The sequence below is a fragment of the Melanotaenia boesemani genome, chromosome 4 (assembly GCF_017639745.1).
Source record: "Melanotaenia boesemani isolate fMelBoe1 chromosome 4, fMelBoe1.pri, whole genome shotgun sequence".
Taxonomy (NCBI): domain Eukaryota; kingdom Metazoa; phylum Chordata; class Actinopteri; order Atheriniformes; family Melanotaeniidae; genus Melanotaenia; species Melanotaenia boesemani.
The window spans coordinates 22525618-22545495 of NC_055685.1; the positions used below are offsets into that span (position 1 = coordinate 22525618).

At 37.8% G+C, this 19878-nt stretch overlaps 1 protein-coding gene across 1 annotated transcript in view; it reads left to right on the forward strand.

Moving 5' to 3' along the window:
* Window positions 1-2882: 2882 nt before the first annotated feature.
* mad1l1 (mitotic arrest deficient 1 like 1) overlaps window positions 2883-19878 on the forward strand; it is a 61736-nt gene continuing 44740 nt past the window's right edge. Inside the window, exons 1-11 of the mRNA XM_041983880.1 lie at window positions 2883-3035; window positions 3856-4043; window positions 4118-4258; window positions 4411-4590; window positions 4677-4801; window positions 4893-4974; window positions 5495-5625; window positions 5943-6057; window positions 6165-6226; window positions 11121-11207; window positions 11947-12091. Of these exons, the coding sequence (XP_041839814.1) occupies window positions 3900-4043; window positions 4118-4258; window positions 4411-4590; window positions 4677-4801; window positions 4893-4974; window positions 5495-5625; window positions 5943-6057; window positions 6165-6226; window positions 11121-11207; window positions 11947-12091 (1212 nt within the window). The 5' untranslated portion in view covers window positions 2883-3035; window positions 3856-3899. The remainder of the gene's footprint in view (window positions 3036-3855; window positions 4044-4117; window positions 4259-4410; window positions 4591-4676; window positions 4802-4892; window positions 4975-5494; window positions 5626-5942; window positions 6058-6164; window positions 6227-11120; window positions 11208-11946; window positions 12092-19878) is intronic.

The window sequence follows — 19878 nt, forward strand, 5'->3', positions numbered from 1 at the left end:
TCAGCTAACAATATAACAAATGTTTCTCATCCTTATTTTCTTGTCCCAAAGAACTTGCTTATTGTTAGGCTTAATTAATATCTTAGTTCTGCTCTGATTTGACCTCTCTACACATCACTGTGTGCCTTTTGCATCCAGTTTTCTCTCTCTGTCTTTACATGTGTGCGCAGGAGTGTGCACGCCCATAAAGTAATATTGTTAAAGGATCCCAGCTATTGACTATGTCGTCCTTCATTAGAAGAGTATAAAATCACTGGACTATTGATTCTTTGCTTCATTTGATCACTAATGTTGTTTTCTCTCCCCTCTCCCTGCTTTTCCTTATTTTCTTCCTTTAGTCTTCCTTGTCTTTTCCTCTTTGTTCCCTTCATCATGTTCATCCTTGCACTTTACATACCCACCAAAACCACACATTGCTACTGTTCCTATTGCTCTTAATTATTTCATCACTCTCATAGATTACAGATACATTTTTTGCTGAGGCAAGACATTGTGTCTGAACTATTATGAGGTGACCAATGTTTTGGCTAATTGTGTTTTCATATATTAGATAGATTTCTTCACTCATTCATTCATACATTATATGAATTTTTCTTCCTTTTTTTAACCGATGTTTGTGTGAATGTTTAAATGCTGAGAGGGAGAAACCCTCAGAATGCAAAACAGCCTTTTGCAAGCTTTTCCTTTATTTTTAGATAACAGATGGTAATGAAGGCATATTTGCAGGCTTTTGCAATGATTTACAGACTGTATGTGTGTAGATGTGCATGTGCATCTGAATGTGAGTTTTTCTGTGTGCGTCCTTACGTCATCTAACAGGGATTGTCGTATTCAGACTGACCTCAGGATAGTGAGGGCAGGTGGAGATGGTGACAAAAGTGACAGAATACTCAGGAGAGGAGCGAGGTTGACTGAGTCAGACTGTGATAGATAAAGTAAGACAGTGAGGAAAAAGCGTTAATAGCCTGTGAGTGTGGGTGATTGTGGGTCCAAGAGAAAGAGATGAGAGACAGGAGGGGCTGGTTCTGCAAGGACAGTGGACACAAAGAGGCAGAATACTCTCGGGGGTGAAAGGTTGAAAAGGAAAGGGAGGGTAGCAGAAGGAAGGACAGCTATTATGTCACTCTGAGGGCATAATGTCTTCTGTTTGACCTTTTTAGATGAATTCACACCCTTTCACACTCTCTCTAGCCTACATCTTATGCAATATTTTAGGACAGCTGCCCCCCATGGCTCCCTCTAGCACTTATTATAAGTTCTACAACTGTTGTTTTTTTTTTTTTTTTAGATAAATATTGCTGAGCAAGGGCAATGCGAGGGCTGTGACCCTTTGTGCAGTTACTTTACATTTGACTTGATGATGGTGGGCTTATTTTGTGTGTAGAGCATCTTCTGTTGCCACTAAAGGGTAAAAGGTAATAATAATAATAATAATAAAAATAATAATAATAAATCTCAAAGTGCTACAGACTAAAAAGGTAAGAAAAACAACAACAAAAAAGACCAAAAAACAAAACACAAAAAGAAATAGAGTGAATAACATTATTTTTATATGAACATATTCATGATGAGAAAAAAGGGGGTTAAAATCAGGAAAATTAAAAAAGTTATTTAAAAATGAAAGGTTCTGCTAAAAAAATATCTTAAGTTGTTTTTTTAAACTGTTTGTGGAGCCATTATGGTGTCAGGAGGGACATTTCATAGACGTGGGGCAACAACACAAAGGGTCCGATTTCCAGTGGTGCTCAGCTTTTTTCCTGGGAATGAAAAAGTGGTTTGAGTGAGAGGAGCAAAGGGAGCAGATTGTGGTTTGTTGGATGAGTCGTTCTTTGAGGCATGGAGGGGTGTTTCTACATAGGCACTGGTTGAGAAAGAAGTGGAACCTTATATTCAATCCTGACTGAGAAGGGAAGCCAATGAAGGGGATGGAGAATGGGTGTAATATGTTCATATTTCTATATTGTCATCAGGATCTTAGCTGCAGAGTTCTGGATTTATTGGAGTCTAGACTCTTGTTAGAGATCCTGGTGAGGAGTGTGTTGCAATACAGTCCAATCTGGAAGAGACAAAAAGTCGTGGACCAGCTTTTCAGCATCTGGGAGAATGAGAATGGGGCAGAGTCTGGCAATATTTTGAAGGTGGAGGAAGGAGATCTTGCAGAGGTATTTTATGTGGTATTCCAACGTGAGGTAGGGGATCCATTTTTACACCGGGGTTAGAGACAGATCAATTAAAATGCTCAAAATAAGGTGTTTGTCTTGCTGCATATGCAATCGTTCCAGCTTGTTATAATTACTAAGAAGTCTTTTTGGTTGTATTGTTAGCCATAATCTCATGACCCAGATGGCTTCATTTAATGTCATACATCTCGTGCTGACAAAAACCATTGCCTAATACCTTGTTTACATCATTAAAGTTGCGCCACCAGTGACAGAGTGTGAGCCTCTGCCATTCCCGATTGGTCTATCGCACATAAACAGAAAATGTAGCTTTGCTGCTCTCTAGCGGACGAGTATTGTAACTACATGTTGTACATGCACATAAACACTTCTAAGCAGAGCGGATCTGCCAAAATTATGAAAAACCCTTTAAATTTCTTTTGTAATTTCATGATTCATGCTTATTTATGATTATTAACTTAAACGATATTTGTCTCTGAACTATGTCGGTATAGTCCGATGTAATTTCCAAACATGATATGCCTGCATTCAGTAATGTGTCATATTTATTTCAAAAACATAAGATTCCGTCCTTTCCTTCCGTTTTTATTTAATGTCACTAATATTCATTTAAATAAAATGACATGAAATAAACTTTCCTTTTTCACTTGTCGGCAGAACGAGAGCGAGAGAGAAAACACACTTCCGGATGATAGTCTCGCGATACTACTCGACTATTCGAGTTAAACTGGAGGGATTTTACGTTCATAGACATATATGTTTCGTTGATCGCACATCTAATACGCTGGGAACGCAAAGATAAGTTATCTGTTGCCACGCAAACCTGCCCCTCTTCATAAACAAGTTATTCCTGAGGTGAGGTGTTAAAATCTATTCGGTTCCTTTCTTTTCTCTCTCTCTCTCCCTTTTTTTTTAAATGATTAGCTTGCTAACACTTTCTGTTGAAAGAGTACAGACAATAACAGCTGCTAATAACAGAAAAACTCTCTTTCAACAACAACAATTTTATTAAATATTATCAGAAAAGCTACATAGCACGGCGACGAACCTTAATATTAGGCTTTATTGTAGATGCTATGTTGGGTTGTGTTTTTATTTAGCTGTTTGAACTAGTGAGCGAGCAGGCTAATGTGACTTTACCCTTACATGGCATTCTTTAAGTTAACTAGCAACTCAAACAACAAATGATTTGCGATTTCAGCATCACGTTTCAGATCTGAGTTATTAACTGTGCCGCCAAAGAGTGATTTTACTCTCTGGAGTTCTCAAATTGTTTGGGTTTAGTAAATGTAAAAAAAACCCCATTATCAAACAAATGAAAAGCTTGAGAAGTATGTACATTGAAAACGTGTAAACGTGAAAATCTGAGTTGTATCAGTCCACCCTGATCTTGATAATAGTTCAAACTGACTATTTTTCTACAAACTGAAGTTGTAACACCCAGTTGCTTAAACTGGTGTTCTTTCATTACTCGGACAATGATGTGTAACTAATACTGTACATATGCGTATTTTTGCTGTTGGTATTTATTTGTTGTTGCATGAGTAAAATTTCCCATGAAGGGCTTTGGGGCATGTAACATTCATATTTTTGTACATATGTAAAGGATGTGAATATTATTATTGTAGATAAATGGAATGTGCTGATGTTTGTGTTGCTGTAATCTTGCACATAGTTTGAGCCTCTCAGTACTGCACCGCACGATCAGGAACTCTTAAAATGGATTTAGAAGATGACACCACAGTACTGACAACCTTGAAGTCCTTCAATACCTTCATTAGTCGCCCTGAACATCCACAGCGGCTGTCAGAACACTCAGCAGGAAGTGGGAACCTGCAGACTCAATACAAACGCAGCATGGAGGTATATAGAACCTTAGTAAAAACATAATCATCATTCAGTCAATGCACTGATTAACTTGTCCACTCCTTTTTTAGCTTTTAGAAGCAGCGGAGAGGGTTCATTCTCAGAACCGCTACCTCAAGTTGGACCAGGAAAAGAGACAGATGGAGCTGAGTCACAAACGAGCTCGATTTGAACTAGAGAAGGCTGCTTCTCACAGTGCAAGGGACTTGGAGGTGCATTCATTATTACAGTATACAGCAGCTGTTTTCTGTTTGTATAAATTATTACTGTACATAAACTCCCCCATTACCTTTCAGCTTACTGTCCCACTTAAACTAAGTCTTGTTAAAATAATCAATCTTGTTCTTTGCCTTTCATGTTACAGCACGAAGTGGACCAGAATCAGGAACTTCGAGGAAGAATAAAAAAGTTGGAGGAGAGAGAGACAGAAGCACATAAAAACCTGTTGGAGCAGGTGGAGGCAAACCGTACTCTTCGTAAAAACCTAGAGGGTCTGAACAAGAAACTTGAAGAGCGAGACTTTAAACTGAATACAACCAACCAGGTACCCCACAGAGACACAGACTTGCACATTCCTATATTTTACCACTTCTGCTCATCTTTCTGTTCACTGTTGTAACCTGTTTCCAGACCATCAGTTCTTTGAAGGATGAGATCAGAGAGCTAAAGCAGAAGATTCAAAACCAAGACTTAACAGTTTCCACTCAAACCTTGGAAAACCAGGAACTACAGGAACAGCTAGACTTGCAACGCAGGTGCAGACAGTTTCACACTACTGGATATTAAATCTGTGCTGCGTAAGATAACACTAAACACAAACACTTTTTTCTGTCTGATTGGTATCAGGAAGTATCAGGAAGTCTCTCAACTGTCCCAGAGTCTCCAAGCTGCCCAATCCTCCTGCTCAGAGCACATAATCAAGATTAAGGTGAGGTTGCACTTGACTGCTTTTGGCCTTCCTTTCATCTCACTTCAGAGTCTTTTTGCATTGTGGACCTACTTATCTGCCAGCAGAAAATGAGGTTGCAACATGCCCTGTCCTTAAATGACAGATGCAGACATGCGCTGGCTGAAGTAATTATTTAGGAAAGCAAAACTCGCAAGTTAATAATGCATTTATGATCTATGTTGTCATTTTAAATACCCTAGTAATGTGTAAGGTAACAATAAAAGGTCAAGATTAGCTGTGCATTCTTTTTGTCATTATTTCTAGTATAAACTAGATAAACCCACGGATAAAACAAGTAGTGTTTTAAGTGTTCAGCTACCATTTACTTTCTAAAAAAACTTTTTGTCTTTCGTTCAAATTGATGGTAGAAAAAACTTAATTGAAAGTTTTTCAAATAAAACTTTACATCAAAATAAAAAAGTAAAAGCACTGAATGGTATTGCAGTGCACTGAATACACTGTTGGCATTTGTTATGAATATATTCTGTCTTTTTGGCAGGAGTTGGAGAGGTGTCTTGCCCTCCAGGAGCAAGACATGGCTATTGTGAAGACTGTCAAATCAGAAGTGGCCAAAGTCCCAGATCTGGAAAAGGAGCTTAAGCGCCTCAGAGAAGAAAATGCCTTTTTCAGGTCAAACACATTTTCTGTGTTTTTTTTTTTTTTTTGCCTTTTATGTGTCTATACATGACAAATGACCCTGTTTGTACCAACTATGGTTTCTTTAAATCTTACATTTAAGGTGATACCATGTATTTACATAGGGTGGATGCTCCTTAGCTACAGTGTGTGCACCAGTATTACACTTGAAGTGGGGGAAAAAATATATAAAAAAAAACAGGCTTTAAAATTGGCTCAGAGTTTGAAAGTAGACACTAATAAATATGTCATTTATATATTTGGCAGCAAGTCCAAAGAAAATGTTGTGGGTTTATGTGTGTTCTGTTTAGGGAGAGTAGAGAGAATTGCAGCCTGCTGAAAGAAGAGGTGGAAGCACTACGAAAGAAGATTGAAAGGATGGAGAAAGTCAAAGAAGAGTTGGTCAATATGGAGCTGGAGAAAGAGGTAACGTTTGTGCATCCATCGATCTATTTAGACATTATTTTGACATTCTTGTATGTTGATCTGCCTTAAATCTGAGTTTGGTTTAAACTTGTTCAATCTATTTTTAGAGACTGGCTGAGAAACTTCAAGCCTGGGAAAACCTTGGACAATCTACTGGACTTAACATAAGGTTAATCACTGAAAGTTTGCATGGCTGTGTGTCAGAAAACATAATGTGTATGTGAATGTTTGGCTTTTCTATATTATGGGATTATATTTGCAATAGAATACAACAAACTTCCACTAGGTGGTGCTTTGGCCATTCAGAAGAATTGTGCCAGATAATTGAAGATTCATTCCATCAGTGTGTAGAGTCATTTGTTTTTCTCCCTGCATCTGTGTGTTTGTGTGTGTGTGTCAGACGTATCTTGATGAATTTCCCAGATTGGTAATGTGAAAATAGCTGTTTCTTTGTGAGTGATGGAGTGGATCTGACAGGACATAAACATTGCAGACCTGTGCATTGCATGCATGCATGCATGCATGCATGCACACACAAAAACACCTTTTTCTTTGTAATTATCTCAGGCTATGGTGTTAACAGAATGGTAATTGGAGCACATCCACACAGAAATATCCAGTATTTTCTATACAATGTGTCTGTTAGGATGTGTCAAATAAATGTTACACATTCCCATTGGGCATAAAAAGGGGATAAAAACAAAACAAAACGGTACATACTAACATGTTGCCCTGCAACAAAAAGAAAACCTTTCTAACCTGGGAGGCAGTCACATGTGTTTCTTTAACTCTACCAGAATGCTTCTGGTCTCCCTCTTATTTAGCTGGTCTTTACCTGGTCAAGAAAACCACCAGATTTTACTGAATGTGAGATTGGTTTGGTACAATAAGCCATCTGCTGAGGTGTGTTAGTCAGTACCACATCACCACATAGTTGTATGTCCATTTAGTTTAGTCCAGGAGCATTTGGTCTGCACCTGTTGCTAGCACCTTTTCATCAAGTATTAATTAACTGAGGAGATTCATTCTCATTAGAGCATTTGTATGATGGTACCAGGTCAAAGAGTCATGACGTAAGGGAGGCTGAATCTGGATTTTTGAAATGCTCTATTTGTAGTTAAAAATAATCAGGAAGTTTCAGAGAAAATAAAACTTTGTTATACATAGATGGCAAGTCAATATTTTAATCAGGACAGTCGGGTAACAGAGTCTGAAATAAGGTTGACGCTGAAAGAGAAATGCCTGTTCTATCACTAACAATGAAATACCTTGCCGAAAGTTGTTCATTTTGTTTCCACTAAGTTACTTTAACATAACTACAAACTTCTGATTATTCATTTCTTTTTATATGAATTAATATTACAACTTTTTTTGGCACTGGACATGTCAGAATATTGGTGATGTGAAAGGAAAAGTAGTAGGAACAAAGTATGACTATGCCCTGCTTAATTCTGTTTGTAGCCATTTTGCTTTTTTTGCCAAATGAACAATAGTTTTTGGATGAAGGGTGCAATCATTGTGTCTGCCAGGTGGAGTAGCCACAGCTCGCGCTTGCCAGCAGCTGGCTGGTTGTTACTAGTCATTTCCTTTCCTTCTGTTACATGTCTTGATAACATTGTGCTTGCTTATGCATGGGCCATGTGGATGACAATTGGAGAGAGAAAGGAAACAAAAACTTGGTAAAATTGGAAAATGAAAATATTTTTTTATAATCAGCCTGTTGAAGAGTATGTGATAAAAATTGATGGGAATTTGTTGCAGGAGTATTCGCCTTTGCTGACATGTTCACTTGCTAAATATTAGTTTTGATTTTCTTTGGTTTATCTATTAGTTCACTACTAACTTGATGCAGAATCTTTTCTTCTCTTCCGACTGTTGTGTGGATAATTGGTTTTGATATACATTTTGTCTGAACTTTCTCAGAATTTTAAAACACTTAAATAATAATAATAATAAAAATCCAAATTTTTTCTTTTAAATTTACTCATTAAAATAATTTATAAAGCAACAATGATCGGCATCAAACCTCCAGCACAGTGCTACTCATTTCAGTCTACGAGGGCTACAGTCCTTCAGGTTTTCAATGTATCCCTGCTCCAACTCACCTGACTCGAATGAATGAGTCAGGCGTGTTGGAGCTTCTTAGGTTGTTGGATGCATTTAATTTCGCAGTATATTAATATGCTCCTAGCATTTATGTGAATTGTCAATGGATTTGTTGCTGAAAAATATTGAAAGTCACATCATGTTCTTCCTGCTTTAATTAACTGTGTAAGTAGTAGCTCATCGTATTTCCCTTTGCACCAAGTTGTCTCCATACTTATCTGTGGGTATGTAAATTTTTTAGAAAACATAAAGATTGTATGTAACACAAGATTCAGTCAAATGTAGGTTCAATCTCAAAGTTTTAAATTGGAGAGAGAAAAAACAAACTTTGTCTATGAAAACATGAAATGTGGGAAACACATGCTTGTCTTTGGGTTACAAAATATTTTGTTAAATTCAGTCCTAGAATAGAATAAAATCTGCTGTCAGCCATTCTTTACTAAAGAGATGGAGCACTTACCCTCGACTTCACAACTCATAGTTATTCACATCTCACATAATAATGTATCATTCACAAAATTTAGCAATACATTTATCTCAAGCTTAAAGCTTTCATTCATGAGCACTGGCTATTTTTAAGACAAAGTATGGAAATTTTTGTGCGTCTATTTTTTTTCTTTCCATTACCCTGAGGATAACAAAGGAACTCCTTGTTGTGTCATCAAGTCCACTTTTCTTTTCTTTGTATCCACAGTTGTGAGGATCAAGGGGGAAGCAACATTCAGGTCAGCAGAAAGAAGCGAAGGAATGACTCTTATTGGCACACATGCACTTATAGACCTCGTAACTTTTGCTACATTGCCTCACTTGTTAGTGTTCTGGAGATTTTACAAGGAAGTTGAAAGGGCAACCACTGAAAGAAGTTCAGACAGAATGATGCAGAAATTTGCGTCCACAGCTGCCACTGCTCCAGAACATTTCAGGACTCGAGTGGATGTGTGACAAAAGCTCCAGATGTATAAAAATTTGAAGTGATACAAAACCCATGGTAGATAATTTTCACATGACTTTTTCAGCCTTGAAGTTTTCTTTGTGTTACAGCCTGGCTCAATGATTCTGACAAAGATGGGGGAGAATAAAAATAAAAAAATAGTTAATGTAATCACATGAAAACTAACAAAATGTAATAAGTAAACAAAAAGTATTAAAAAAACGAAAACATTTCTTCTTCTCTGTAAACAGTAAATAAATGATTCATATTAATTCTGTATTTCATAGAAAACTGATGGAAAAGGCTACAGGAACTAATGTAAACTACATTAAAAAATGTTTTTGAACATTTTGAACCTGATTAAGGAAAACAAGGGGGGACATCTAGCTTTTGACTTCTAGCTGCCTTTTAGCACAATAGCTTCTGTTTAAAATATAAATAATACTGGAACAATTATTAAATACATTTTCTTCTATAGGCAACTGCACAGTAAAGACAACAAGGACATTAACTTCACACCGAATCAATCATGTTGCCAAACTGTAAAGAAAAGGTTTTGAGTTTTTTTTTTCTTTTGTATACCCTAATTTGACGTTAAGTCCAACTAGAGTTGTACACAATTCCAAAATTGCAAATGACACAAACATATAATGTCTATATTACAGTGGCTAAACATAAACTCAGTTTAACCCTGATGCTGTGCATTTACCTTTACTTTGTCGTACAAAGCCAGATGGTTATCCTGCAGTTGGTGAAATATAGTCGTGTTTTTTTTTCTTCTTTCACTGCAACTTTCTTTTTTCGAGGCTGCTTTGTGTTGGAGAGCCATCCTCTACAATTATACCTTGGTAATTTTATTTCTGTAGCCAAAGACTTCTGACAAGGATGGCTTGATCCATTTGTCTGGAGGCAATAACTCTTCTCTGCCTTACTTTTTCAGTCCAGCAGACCTCTTCTGCAACCCGCACAGAATGGAAACAAAGCAACAAAAGCAGCAAAATGCGGGTGTTGTGTAACTTTGTTTTTATTCTGTGCGTGAGTTGCACTGGTTTGCCTATATGGTTCAGGAATACTTTATTCTGGGAAGTGATGATGCTAAAGGATCTTTGCAATTAACCGATTGTAGTGTTTAATACTGCAAGTAGTTGTGAAGTCAAGTAATTGTGACACAGTTATAGAGTACACATGCGACGAGTCGCATTAGAGAACCATCACTGCTCAGCTTTCTTTTTACCTTTGTCATGTTTATTATATGACTCAACAATGAAACACAAAGTTTCATTTGTGGATAAAAGGGAATATGTTGGATTCCCACCAATGCGAGGCTTTCGGTCAGGCCTATCATTTGTCTTTGTAATGACGTTTGGTCACAAGATCAAACATGCCGTCAGTTGGGCCGTTTGATAGGCTGGCACCTGAGCTGCCTCTTGACAAGATGAACTTTTGAACTTTCCACCGTCAACTCCGCCAGCAAAGTGAAGCAAAGGACCCAGAGATTAATTTGGCAGTGCGAGATGTTAATGAGAAGTGAGACTGTTGATGCCTGAAACGTGTGTGTGGGAATCCTACCGTAAGGTCTAAGATTTCAACCTAAGGTTTGCAACAGAAATAGACTTTCTCCATGTGTGCCCACTTCACAATAGATAAAGATTCAGTGGCATTAATATCTTGGACAAATCCATAGTTTAACAAGATGTTTAGAGTTTGGAGGTGTTTTTTACCTCCTGCATTATTATGTTCCCATTTTATGTGTTTGTATGTTTGTAAGCTGTCAATCTTTCCCACCAGTGGAGTTGATTTTGCAGAATGGTGACCAGTATTTACCCCACTGTGCTCCTGTCATTGCTCCCTCTGCTGATTATGTCATTTTATTTACCAGTTTCCCACTGGCCAACAAACAAAAGAATTTGGAAACAATGTTCTTTTCATCCACTCTTTCTTTCTGCTGTCTCGGTCATATTGATTTTTTTGTCTGTGTATGTTTTCACATGTATATGCTAACCATCCAGTCTGTGTCTGTCTGCAGGAAACCAGAGGATCTGTCCAGGGAGGTGATTCAGATCCAGCAGAGAGAAATCGCTCTGAAAGAACAGAACTACACACTCAACAGCCGGTAACACACACCGTCAGACATGCACAAAATCCCTTTCTCTCGCTTCAAACCTATTTCTCCTTATTCCATCTGCCTTGCCAGCCTCTCTCCCCCATGTATCTATTAGGGCATATCTCTGAGAAGTCCTTAATTGTCACAAAGTTAATTAAACTGGTCCTGATTCTGATAGCACTCCTGACAGTAACCATTGGTGTGTGAGTGTGTGAATGTCTGTGTGAAAACTCGTAAGCCTGAGAGAAGGAATTCACTAATTAAACTTGTCCTGTTTAGACAGGGGTGGTGTCTTTAGGGAGGACTGTGTGCATGCTCTGGTATATTCATGCTACAGCTGAGTCCAGCTTTCATTAGTTAACAAGCATTTCTCTTCTGCTGAGCTTATTGAGTTCATTATGAAATATTAGAAACAGCAAAATGGGAGACTGATGAACGTGGGAGGGGATGGTGAAGGGATTGCAGTGTAATTATCACCCTTTCGGTATAATTATTGTTCTATTGATCGGATGTGGTTCAGAACTATACAGGAAATGATTTATTTTTTACTCTTGTCTAGGAATCATTAGTTGTCCATCAGCTAGGTTAATTGTTAAGGTTCCTTATCCTAAATTGATGCTAAGTTGTTTTTCTCAGATTGTCATCCAGCCCTAATCAACCAGCTTTTTTTTTGTCCCTGCCTTCTTCCTTCTGTAATTTACATACACAAAAAAAATGACTAACTTGTGTATTTATCCTGGTCTGTCAGTGTGAGGAGTGTGGAGCGTTCACAGTCTGAGCTTCAAGCAGAACTGACCCAGCAGTGCAGCAAGGCTCTGGAGGAGCAGAAGAGGAGAGAGGCACAGGATTCTCTTGTCCGGCGACTACAGAAGCGAGTGCTGTTGTTAACCAAGGTACTTGGCAATCAAAAAGACATATACAAACACTCCAACTCTGGCACAACAGCAAGTTGCTCTAAAAACTTCAGGAACACTGTAGAGACTTGAATCTCTACACCAGCACAGAATCCCTAATCTTGCCTTAACCCCCTCTGCTCCTCTTAATTGGCCAGTGCATGTCATGTGACTCCTCCATCTGTCTTCCTTGCTTTCCTCTACTCTGCAGTACTTTGCTAGACCTTCTTGTGTTATTGATTTCTCTGTCAGTGTTATTCCCGAGGTCATAATGCACAATATCTCAGTACACTAATCACACACACTGTATGGAGAACGCACACTGACAACATCCAGATAGAGAACTGGTACTGACTTGCCATTTTAGGGCAACCCATTCTCTGTTTACATTGATTCAGCAGTAGGGATGCACCGATCCGATATCGATATCGGTATCGGTACCGATATTGTGGAAAATTTTAGATCGGGTATCAGTGTCTATGGGCCCGATCCATAGGTGCAGATCTATTCAGCGTAATTCTATGCTTGGGCTTTGAGTGACGTCGACGAGTGACGAGCCACACGGAGGCTCACTTTGTTTAGCAAAATGGAACGAGTGAAAGCATCAGCTGTTTGGAGATATTTCACGTTGCCTCAGCCAACACATTCCACAGCAACATGCAATTTATGCGGGGTGAATGTTCCAAGGGGAGGTGGTAAAACTTCGAATTATAATACTACCAACCTAATTAAGCATCTCCAGAGATTTCACCCAAAAGAGCATGCCGAGTTCGAAGAAAGTAATAAACAGAAAGGAGGCAGTATGAAGCAGCTAACTTTGAAGAAGATGAAGGAAAGAGTTGAAAAGTTTCCACCCAATAGTGTACAAGCAACAAAAGTCACAGAGAAGATACTAAATTTCATTGTAATGGATGGACAGCCGCTGTCAGTTGTCGGAGATAAGGGATTCCGGCTGCTAATTAACCACCTGGAGCCGCGGTACAACATGGTAAGCCGAAAATATTTATCCGAGACTGCTCTACCTGAACTGCACGGTAAAGTGCGCAAACACATATTCGAGGAGATAAAAGATGCCAAAGTGATTAGTTTCACGACAGATATCTGGAGCTCGGACGTCTCCCCCATGTCGCTGTTAAGTTTAACAGCGCACTGGCTTGATGAAGGTTTCGAACCGCACAGTGGTGCTTAAAGCTGAACTTGAGAAGCTTGAGAAGTCTGCTTGAGCAGGTCATTGACAATGAATGCTGTGAAGAAGCATTTACAATCTGGGACTGATTTTATTTTTATCTTTTTTACCTAGCTAGTGAAGCTATTGTTTTTTTCCAGCAGTTTTTGTAATGGATGGTTAAGTTATACAATTTATTTTGCACAATATCGCTAAATCCTTATAAAGAGCTGATTTCTGTGGATTTTCAATATGTACCAAGTACCAAGCTAGTTTCCTTTTGGTTTCTTTTTCTTAATTTCAGCTCCTTTATTATTTATTTTACATGGGATTTTGAATTCCAAATTGCCCTGACTGAGCTATGTTGATGTTTATAAATGTTGTGTAACCAAGATAGTTTTTTTTCTCTGTTTGAGAAGCTTGTTGAATTTAAGATAGCTGTACACAGTTTTCTTTACACATTGGTGCACAGTTGTTACATAAATATTTCAGTATTCTATATGTGTTATTTTTTTAATTGGGGAAGAATTTTTAAAGTCAAATCTCATGTTGTCTTGCACAAAAGAATGATCCCAGTCTTTTCCACATTATGAAACATAGTTTGTTCGGTAGTTCAGTGCTGCTTTTCCTGTATCGGCATCGGATCGGTATCGGCCGATACTAAAGCTCAGATATCTGTATCGGTATCGGAGATGAAAAATGTGGATCGGTGCATCCCTATTCAGCAGTGGCTCTCATCTTTTTAATTTCCATATTTTGATCATTTCTGACGAGTATTTCATCGTATCATTTTTTCACCGACTTGGATTCTCAGTAGCAGCAGCAGCTTCGTGAACAGGTGCACAAAAAGTAAATTAACCAGCCGATTTTCATCCTGTTTGTCTGTATTGGAGGCAGTGCAGTGATAAACACATCACAGAGAACAGTGGACTTCTGCAGAAACTTTTCTAGGTGATGTTTGCTGACCGTGGTTTGGATATAAAGGACAGTTTGGGCTTTATGTGAGCAGAAGTAAAGATGGCTGCATTTCCAACATGTCAACATTGAACAGGATGATGAGAGAACAGGTGAGGTGGTACAGCTGAGAATTCATGTAGAGGGGGTTACTGGCTGCAGATGCAAAAAGTATGAGATTTTAAATGGAACTGTACTGATGTGGATGATACTCCCATGTGCAAAAAAATCACTTTCCTCAACAAAATTATAATGTTTGTTGTGCTTTGATGATGAGTCAGGCATTATTCTGTCAGACATTCAGGACTGTTCACTCTTTCCAGACATTTCAGTAGATCTGCCATCAGATCCAGTAAAGTTCTTTTTGTATTTTTTTATTGTTCTTGTAATAAATTAATATACTATACTATATACAGTAAGGATGTATCAGTGTTTTAGACATGTTTTTAAACATGGCTTACAAAGCCGTGGTGACGTCACATGTGCATTCTCTATACGTTTAGAGCATCTTAAAGAAGCAAGATTAAATGTGTCTTTTATAAGAGGGATGATGACTTACTACAATCCTTACAACTTGTGTAATTTAACATTTCTTTACATAATTTTAGTAGTTTCAGCTGTGTCTTTAGCTGTTTTGTTTGCTTGAAGCAGACTTGAAGTGACCCACCTATAGCATGGTAACAACTTCTGACAAGGTTGTTTAAGAAATGAGAAGCTGCTCTCTGCATCAGTTAAGTAACTTAAGTAGCAGTATTTTTTCAAATGGGAGGCTCATACTCATTTGTTTCTAGTTAAATCCAGACTAACCTTGTTTTCTAATGTCTAGTTAGTGTTTAAAGTTTGTATGCATCATACAGTGTGCACAATACTGAGGGGGTTTGCTAAGACACTTGAAATCTGTTAAAAAAAGATGCAACTTTTCATATTAGTAAACTTGTCTGTTAAAAATATATTTTTAAAAGAATATTCACTCATTCACTGAATTATCAATGAAAAAGTGGCAATGGCTATATAGTAATTTAAAGAATTTGCAATTAACAGATTAATCGAATAAAATTGAATCACAAGGTCAGAAAAGTGTCGCAGCTCTAATGGTCACTAAAGTTTTATTTATTCCTTTTCTTTTTAACATGCAAGCCAAATTTGCAGTCATACCCCCTTAAGGGTTGTTAGTTAAATAATTTTATGCCTCTCACTGAACCATATTCCCAACTGCCCAGATCGTTTTAGTTTTTTATACGTCACTTTTCTTTCATTCATTTTATATGATTCCACAAAAACCACAGCACACTAATGGATTAAATATGGCAGAGCTGAAACCTAAATTTTTATTATTCATTATTATAATATGACTTTTAATGTAGCCGGCTCTCATTGATGTTTCTCTGAATAAAAGGAACCTTTTAGTGCACTTTGTAACAACTTGGATTTCATGGTGCAGGAACATTATACATCTTGTAAAATGTGTTTTTTTCTTGTGTGTTTGACCTTCGCCGTACAGAATAGTAAATATTAACAGGGGTCTGCTCTCAGATTCTTCAGCTGAAAGCACAATGTTTCTTTGAGCTCATCTAAGACCTGCAGTTACCGGCTGTATTTGTGGCATACCTGCTTTGAAAACCAGCTGTTTTGAAAATAGTCTTAAACGAGTGTGAGGGGGAAAACTGAAGCCTGTGTCGCTCAGACACTGAGAATGGTCTTTCAGCGATTTAGAGGACATCTAGCAACTAATGCTCAAGCTTTTGAAATGAAAAAATATTTTCATGATTTAAAAAAAATTACAACATTTTAGTGAGGAATTCAGCGAACATGCCATTTAAAGAATATTTAACCCTTTTTTTTCTGTCATTTCCAGAGTGCTTGTACATGTGGAGGGGGTATTTGTTAGCATTTTCATTTTTCATCATCTGACAACCATTTTTATTTGGCTGACCAAATGCTTTTACTGCTGATCAGCTCTTAAAGACTGAAATTGGACAACTTGTCCAGGAGCATCGATTGCAGTTAAGATTTGGAAAGGCTATTCAGAAATAACATCTGATGTATGTATAACTGTAATCAACACTTATTCAGCATCCTTTCTCTATAGAACAGTGAAGCGCTCTCATTATAGTTCCTTTCATTTGGCTCAGGCAGTGATGGAATGGTGGAAATTCACACTGACTGAAAGGTCATAGTTCATAGTTCACAATGCTTGGTTTTGAATTGTTACTACGTCCCACTGGTTGTTATGAGCTTATGCATTCAAATCAGATATTAAATTTCTTTGTATAACTATGGAAGGGTAGGTAGACCACTGATTTTTAAATGAAGAATTTTTATTCTGACCTGGCTTATAAATTTAAATTGTATTGAGTATTAAGACCAAATTTGCATGAATGAGGGAACACTTACAAAACTATGCTTTAACAGTTACGGCTGCTCTATGTTCCACGTAGGTCCTCTAATGCACCCCTTCTTCGTCCTTGTATGCACCTCTTCCAGACCCGCCGAGCACCCCTGCTTACAGCATGGTTATGCAGAAGTACTCCGTTGTGATCGGTCTATGTGTGATTGCGTGTTTCAGGATTTCTGGAGCTTCTTGTTGAATTTGTGCGAGAGCGTCTGAGAGCACATTTCACCAGCGTCAACTGTACTGGTCCTACCGTACACAGACGCCATGCGAGTATAAATCCAGATTTTGTCGTTACATGCTTGCACACATTTGAAACTTCTTAACCTTTCACTTAAAGCATGATGTCAACGGGAAGTTACACTTGATCTCAACGTCCTAAAGAAGACCGATCAGTTGGTAATAGGTAATAGGTGAAAGTGAGTAAACAAAACCATTTTCATATATGCATTGAAATGCCAGCACATTTATGCACTAGTCCTAGACCAGAGCTAAGCAAGGTTCGTTCTAGAGAACTGCAGTCCAGCAGGTTTTGGATGTTTCCCTGCTTCAACACAGCTCATTCAAATGAATGAGTTGCTGAGCTGAACTTGATAAGCTGGATAGAAGGATCTAAAACCTGCAGGACTGGGGCTCTCCAGGACTGAATTTGCCTGTCCTTGTCTTAGACATTTGAATAAGTTTAGATTAGGGCTGGGCGATATGGCCTAAAAATAAAATCTCCGATTTTTTATAACCAAATCCGATTTCCGATTTTAATAGATTTGTTTTTCTTTTCTTTTACAAAACATTAATAAACTTATTAAAAACATTTATTTATTTATATAAATGAATGCCAGCAAAAATAAAGCATATAATATCATAACTTCTCCACCACATAAATGACTTCATATCTTGCATAGAAATATGCAACACAACTGCATCCGTGATCTCTTTCCACTTGGATCCTTATCATCAATCCCCTGATGAAGGTTGTCTCCTAACTAGAGTTTGTGGGCTAAAGTTGATTTCTGCATCTCATAGAGAGCAGCATTTCTCTCTCTCTCTCTCTCTCTCTCTCTCTCTCTCTCTCTCTCTCTCTCTCTCTCTCTCTCTCTCTCTCTCTCTCTCTCTCTCTATCTATATATATATATATATATATATATATATATATATATATATATATATATATATATATATATATATATATAAAATGTGTGTGTGTGTGTGTTTTTGGGGGGGACTGTTTGTTATAATGGAGCCTGACAACTTAACCATCAACCTTTAGGACCAAATCTCCAAGCTGTCTGCGGTTACTTAAGCAGGATAAAGTCCTTCTGCTTTGGTTCTGGTTAAACTGGTATGAACACGGACTGGTTTGCCAGAAAGTACCGAGGTTCTGAGGCTCCAAAATGGAGGCAGTGCCAGAACCAGAATGGTGTCTGACAGCACCAACAGATACACAGTCAAGTGAGTCATCATTAGCGGCTGGAATTTAGCTCCACACCAACCGCAATGAGAAATGTTCCCTATGAGATGAACAAGACAGCAGCAGCCCACAAAATACGAAGAGACAACAAATGCAAAGAGAATTATTTTCACTGTAACCAGTGACCCATATGGTGTGAAAGGTGAAAAGAAATTACGGATGTGGTTGTGTTGCATATCACATACAAGAGGCTCATTTACTACCAAAAAATCTGAGAATTTGTCTTTTGGCCATGTCGTCCATCATGTTGGTGCCAGTTTGTTCAGAACACCCTGTGGCTCCACAATCTGACAATGCTTATTAGGTTGTTTGATCCTTGAATACACTAAGTAAAAGACAGAGCTAAGCATTAAACACACACACATACTGGTTTACTGATGCCTTGCTCTGTGGCACTCATGTGGAGCAGAAAAAATTTAATTTCATGCACACAACTTGTGTTCTTCATCTCTTTCATGTGAAATAAATTCAACTGTCTTTGCCACAAGGCCATGTCACCTTTAAACTGTTGCCGGCCTGCACATATATGTTGTTTTTCATATGACATTGTGGGACAGGCTTACTGACCTATTAGAGTCACAGCCACAGCGCCGTGCACAAGATAAAACTGTTGACACAAAAGCAATTTGGGGTGAAGAAAAGGAAAGAAAGATTATGAAAACTGTAATGATGGTTTTATCAGTCGGTCCTCCTGCTTCCGCTTTGTTTTTGAATCACTTTTTTTTTTTTTTTATCTTTGACGTATTGACAGATTTTTGATTGCGATTGAATGAAATTTTTTTGCACGTTAATAGACAGTAAACAGCCAAAGGGCCTTCTGGTTAGTATTTGAAGCAAACACTGACCTCCAAATGTTTTCCCACCTTCTTGTATTCACCTCTATTCAATCTGGTTTCTAGTTTGAATTCTTCACCCTGACTGTCTGGATAGCACAGTTATGTAATTTTGGTTGATAGAGGACATCACTTTGGTGGCAATCAAACGATTAATTATATATAAGATCTTTAAGAGTTTTTTTTTTTTTTTTGTAATAAACCCAACATAATTTTTTCCGTCTTTGGCTTTCATGCATGATGGAGTCTAATTAATGTTATTATGCTTTGTGTTTTGATACCAGCGTACATACTAATTTGACAGGACATTTGCAGCCAATTGATTTACATTCAGGAATTACAATATGCCTTTAAGCCATTCCAAAAAAGGTTATGCCTATTAGTAATCAGCATACACATTGTTATTTGAAGTATAATTTATTTGTAATATTTATTAGATTAATTGAGGCCGAGTTTCCGACCCCCAACCTCCTTCCCATATCAGCTCTTTTAATGGTTGACAATTGAGCTGTCAGTGACACTCAAAATTCAAATATGGTCCCAAGTAGCTGGACTGTTGCTGAGATATTAATTTAAACATTGATTGTCACTAAATGCCACTCACTTTTCTGTACAATACAGTGTTGACCGGCACTATGAAAGAAGGGGAGGTGCTTCAATTTTAACAGTCCTGGCTGACAGTACATTTACATTAATAAAGGCCTTGTCTGTCAGTCTTTAAATAGAACCAGTTGTTCTCACAGAGCACGACAGCCAGTATAATGTAGTAAATGTAGTAATAATTCATTACTGTTATGAATTTTTGTCCTTTTTCAATTGAGATGTTCTGTAGTATTTGATACCAAATGGTAATTCCCATTGTCACAGATGCCAAAACCAGTTCTGATATAATGAAACTAGCAGTTCTAATTGAAAACAGTGGACACAAAGTCCAGACTAAATATTCAGTTTGGGGTCACTGAAACAGGCCATTAA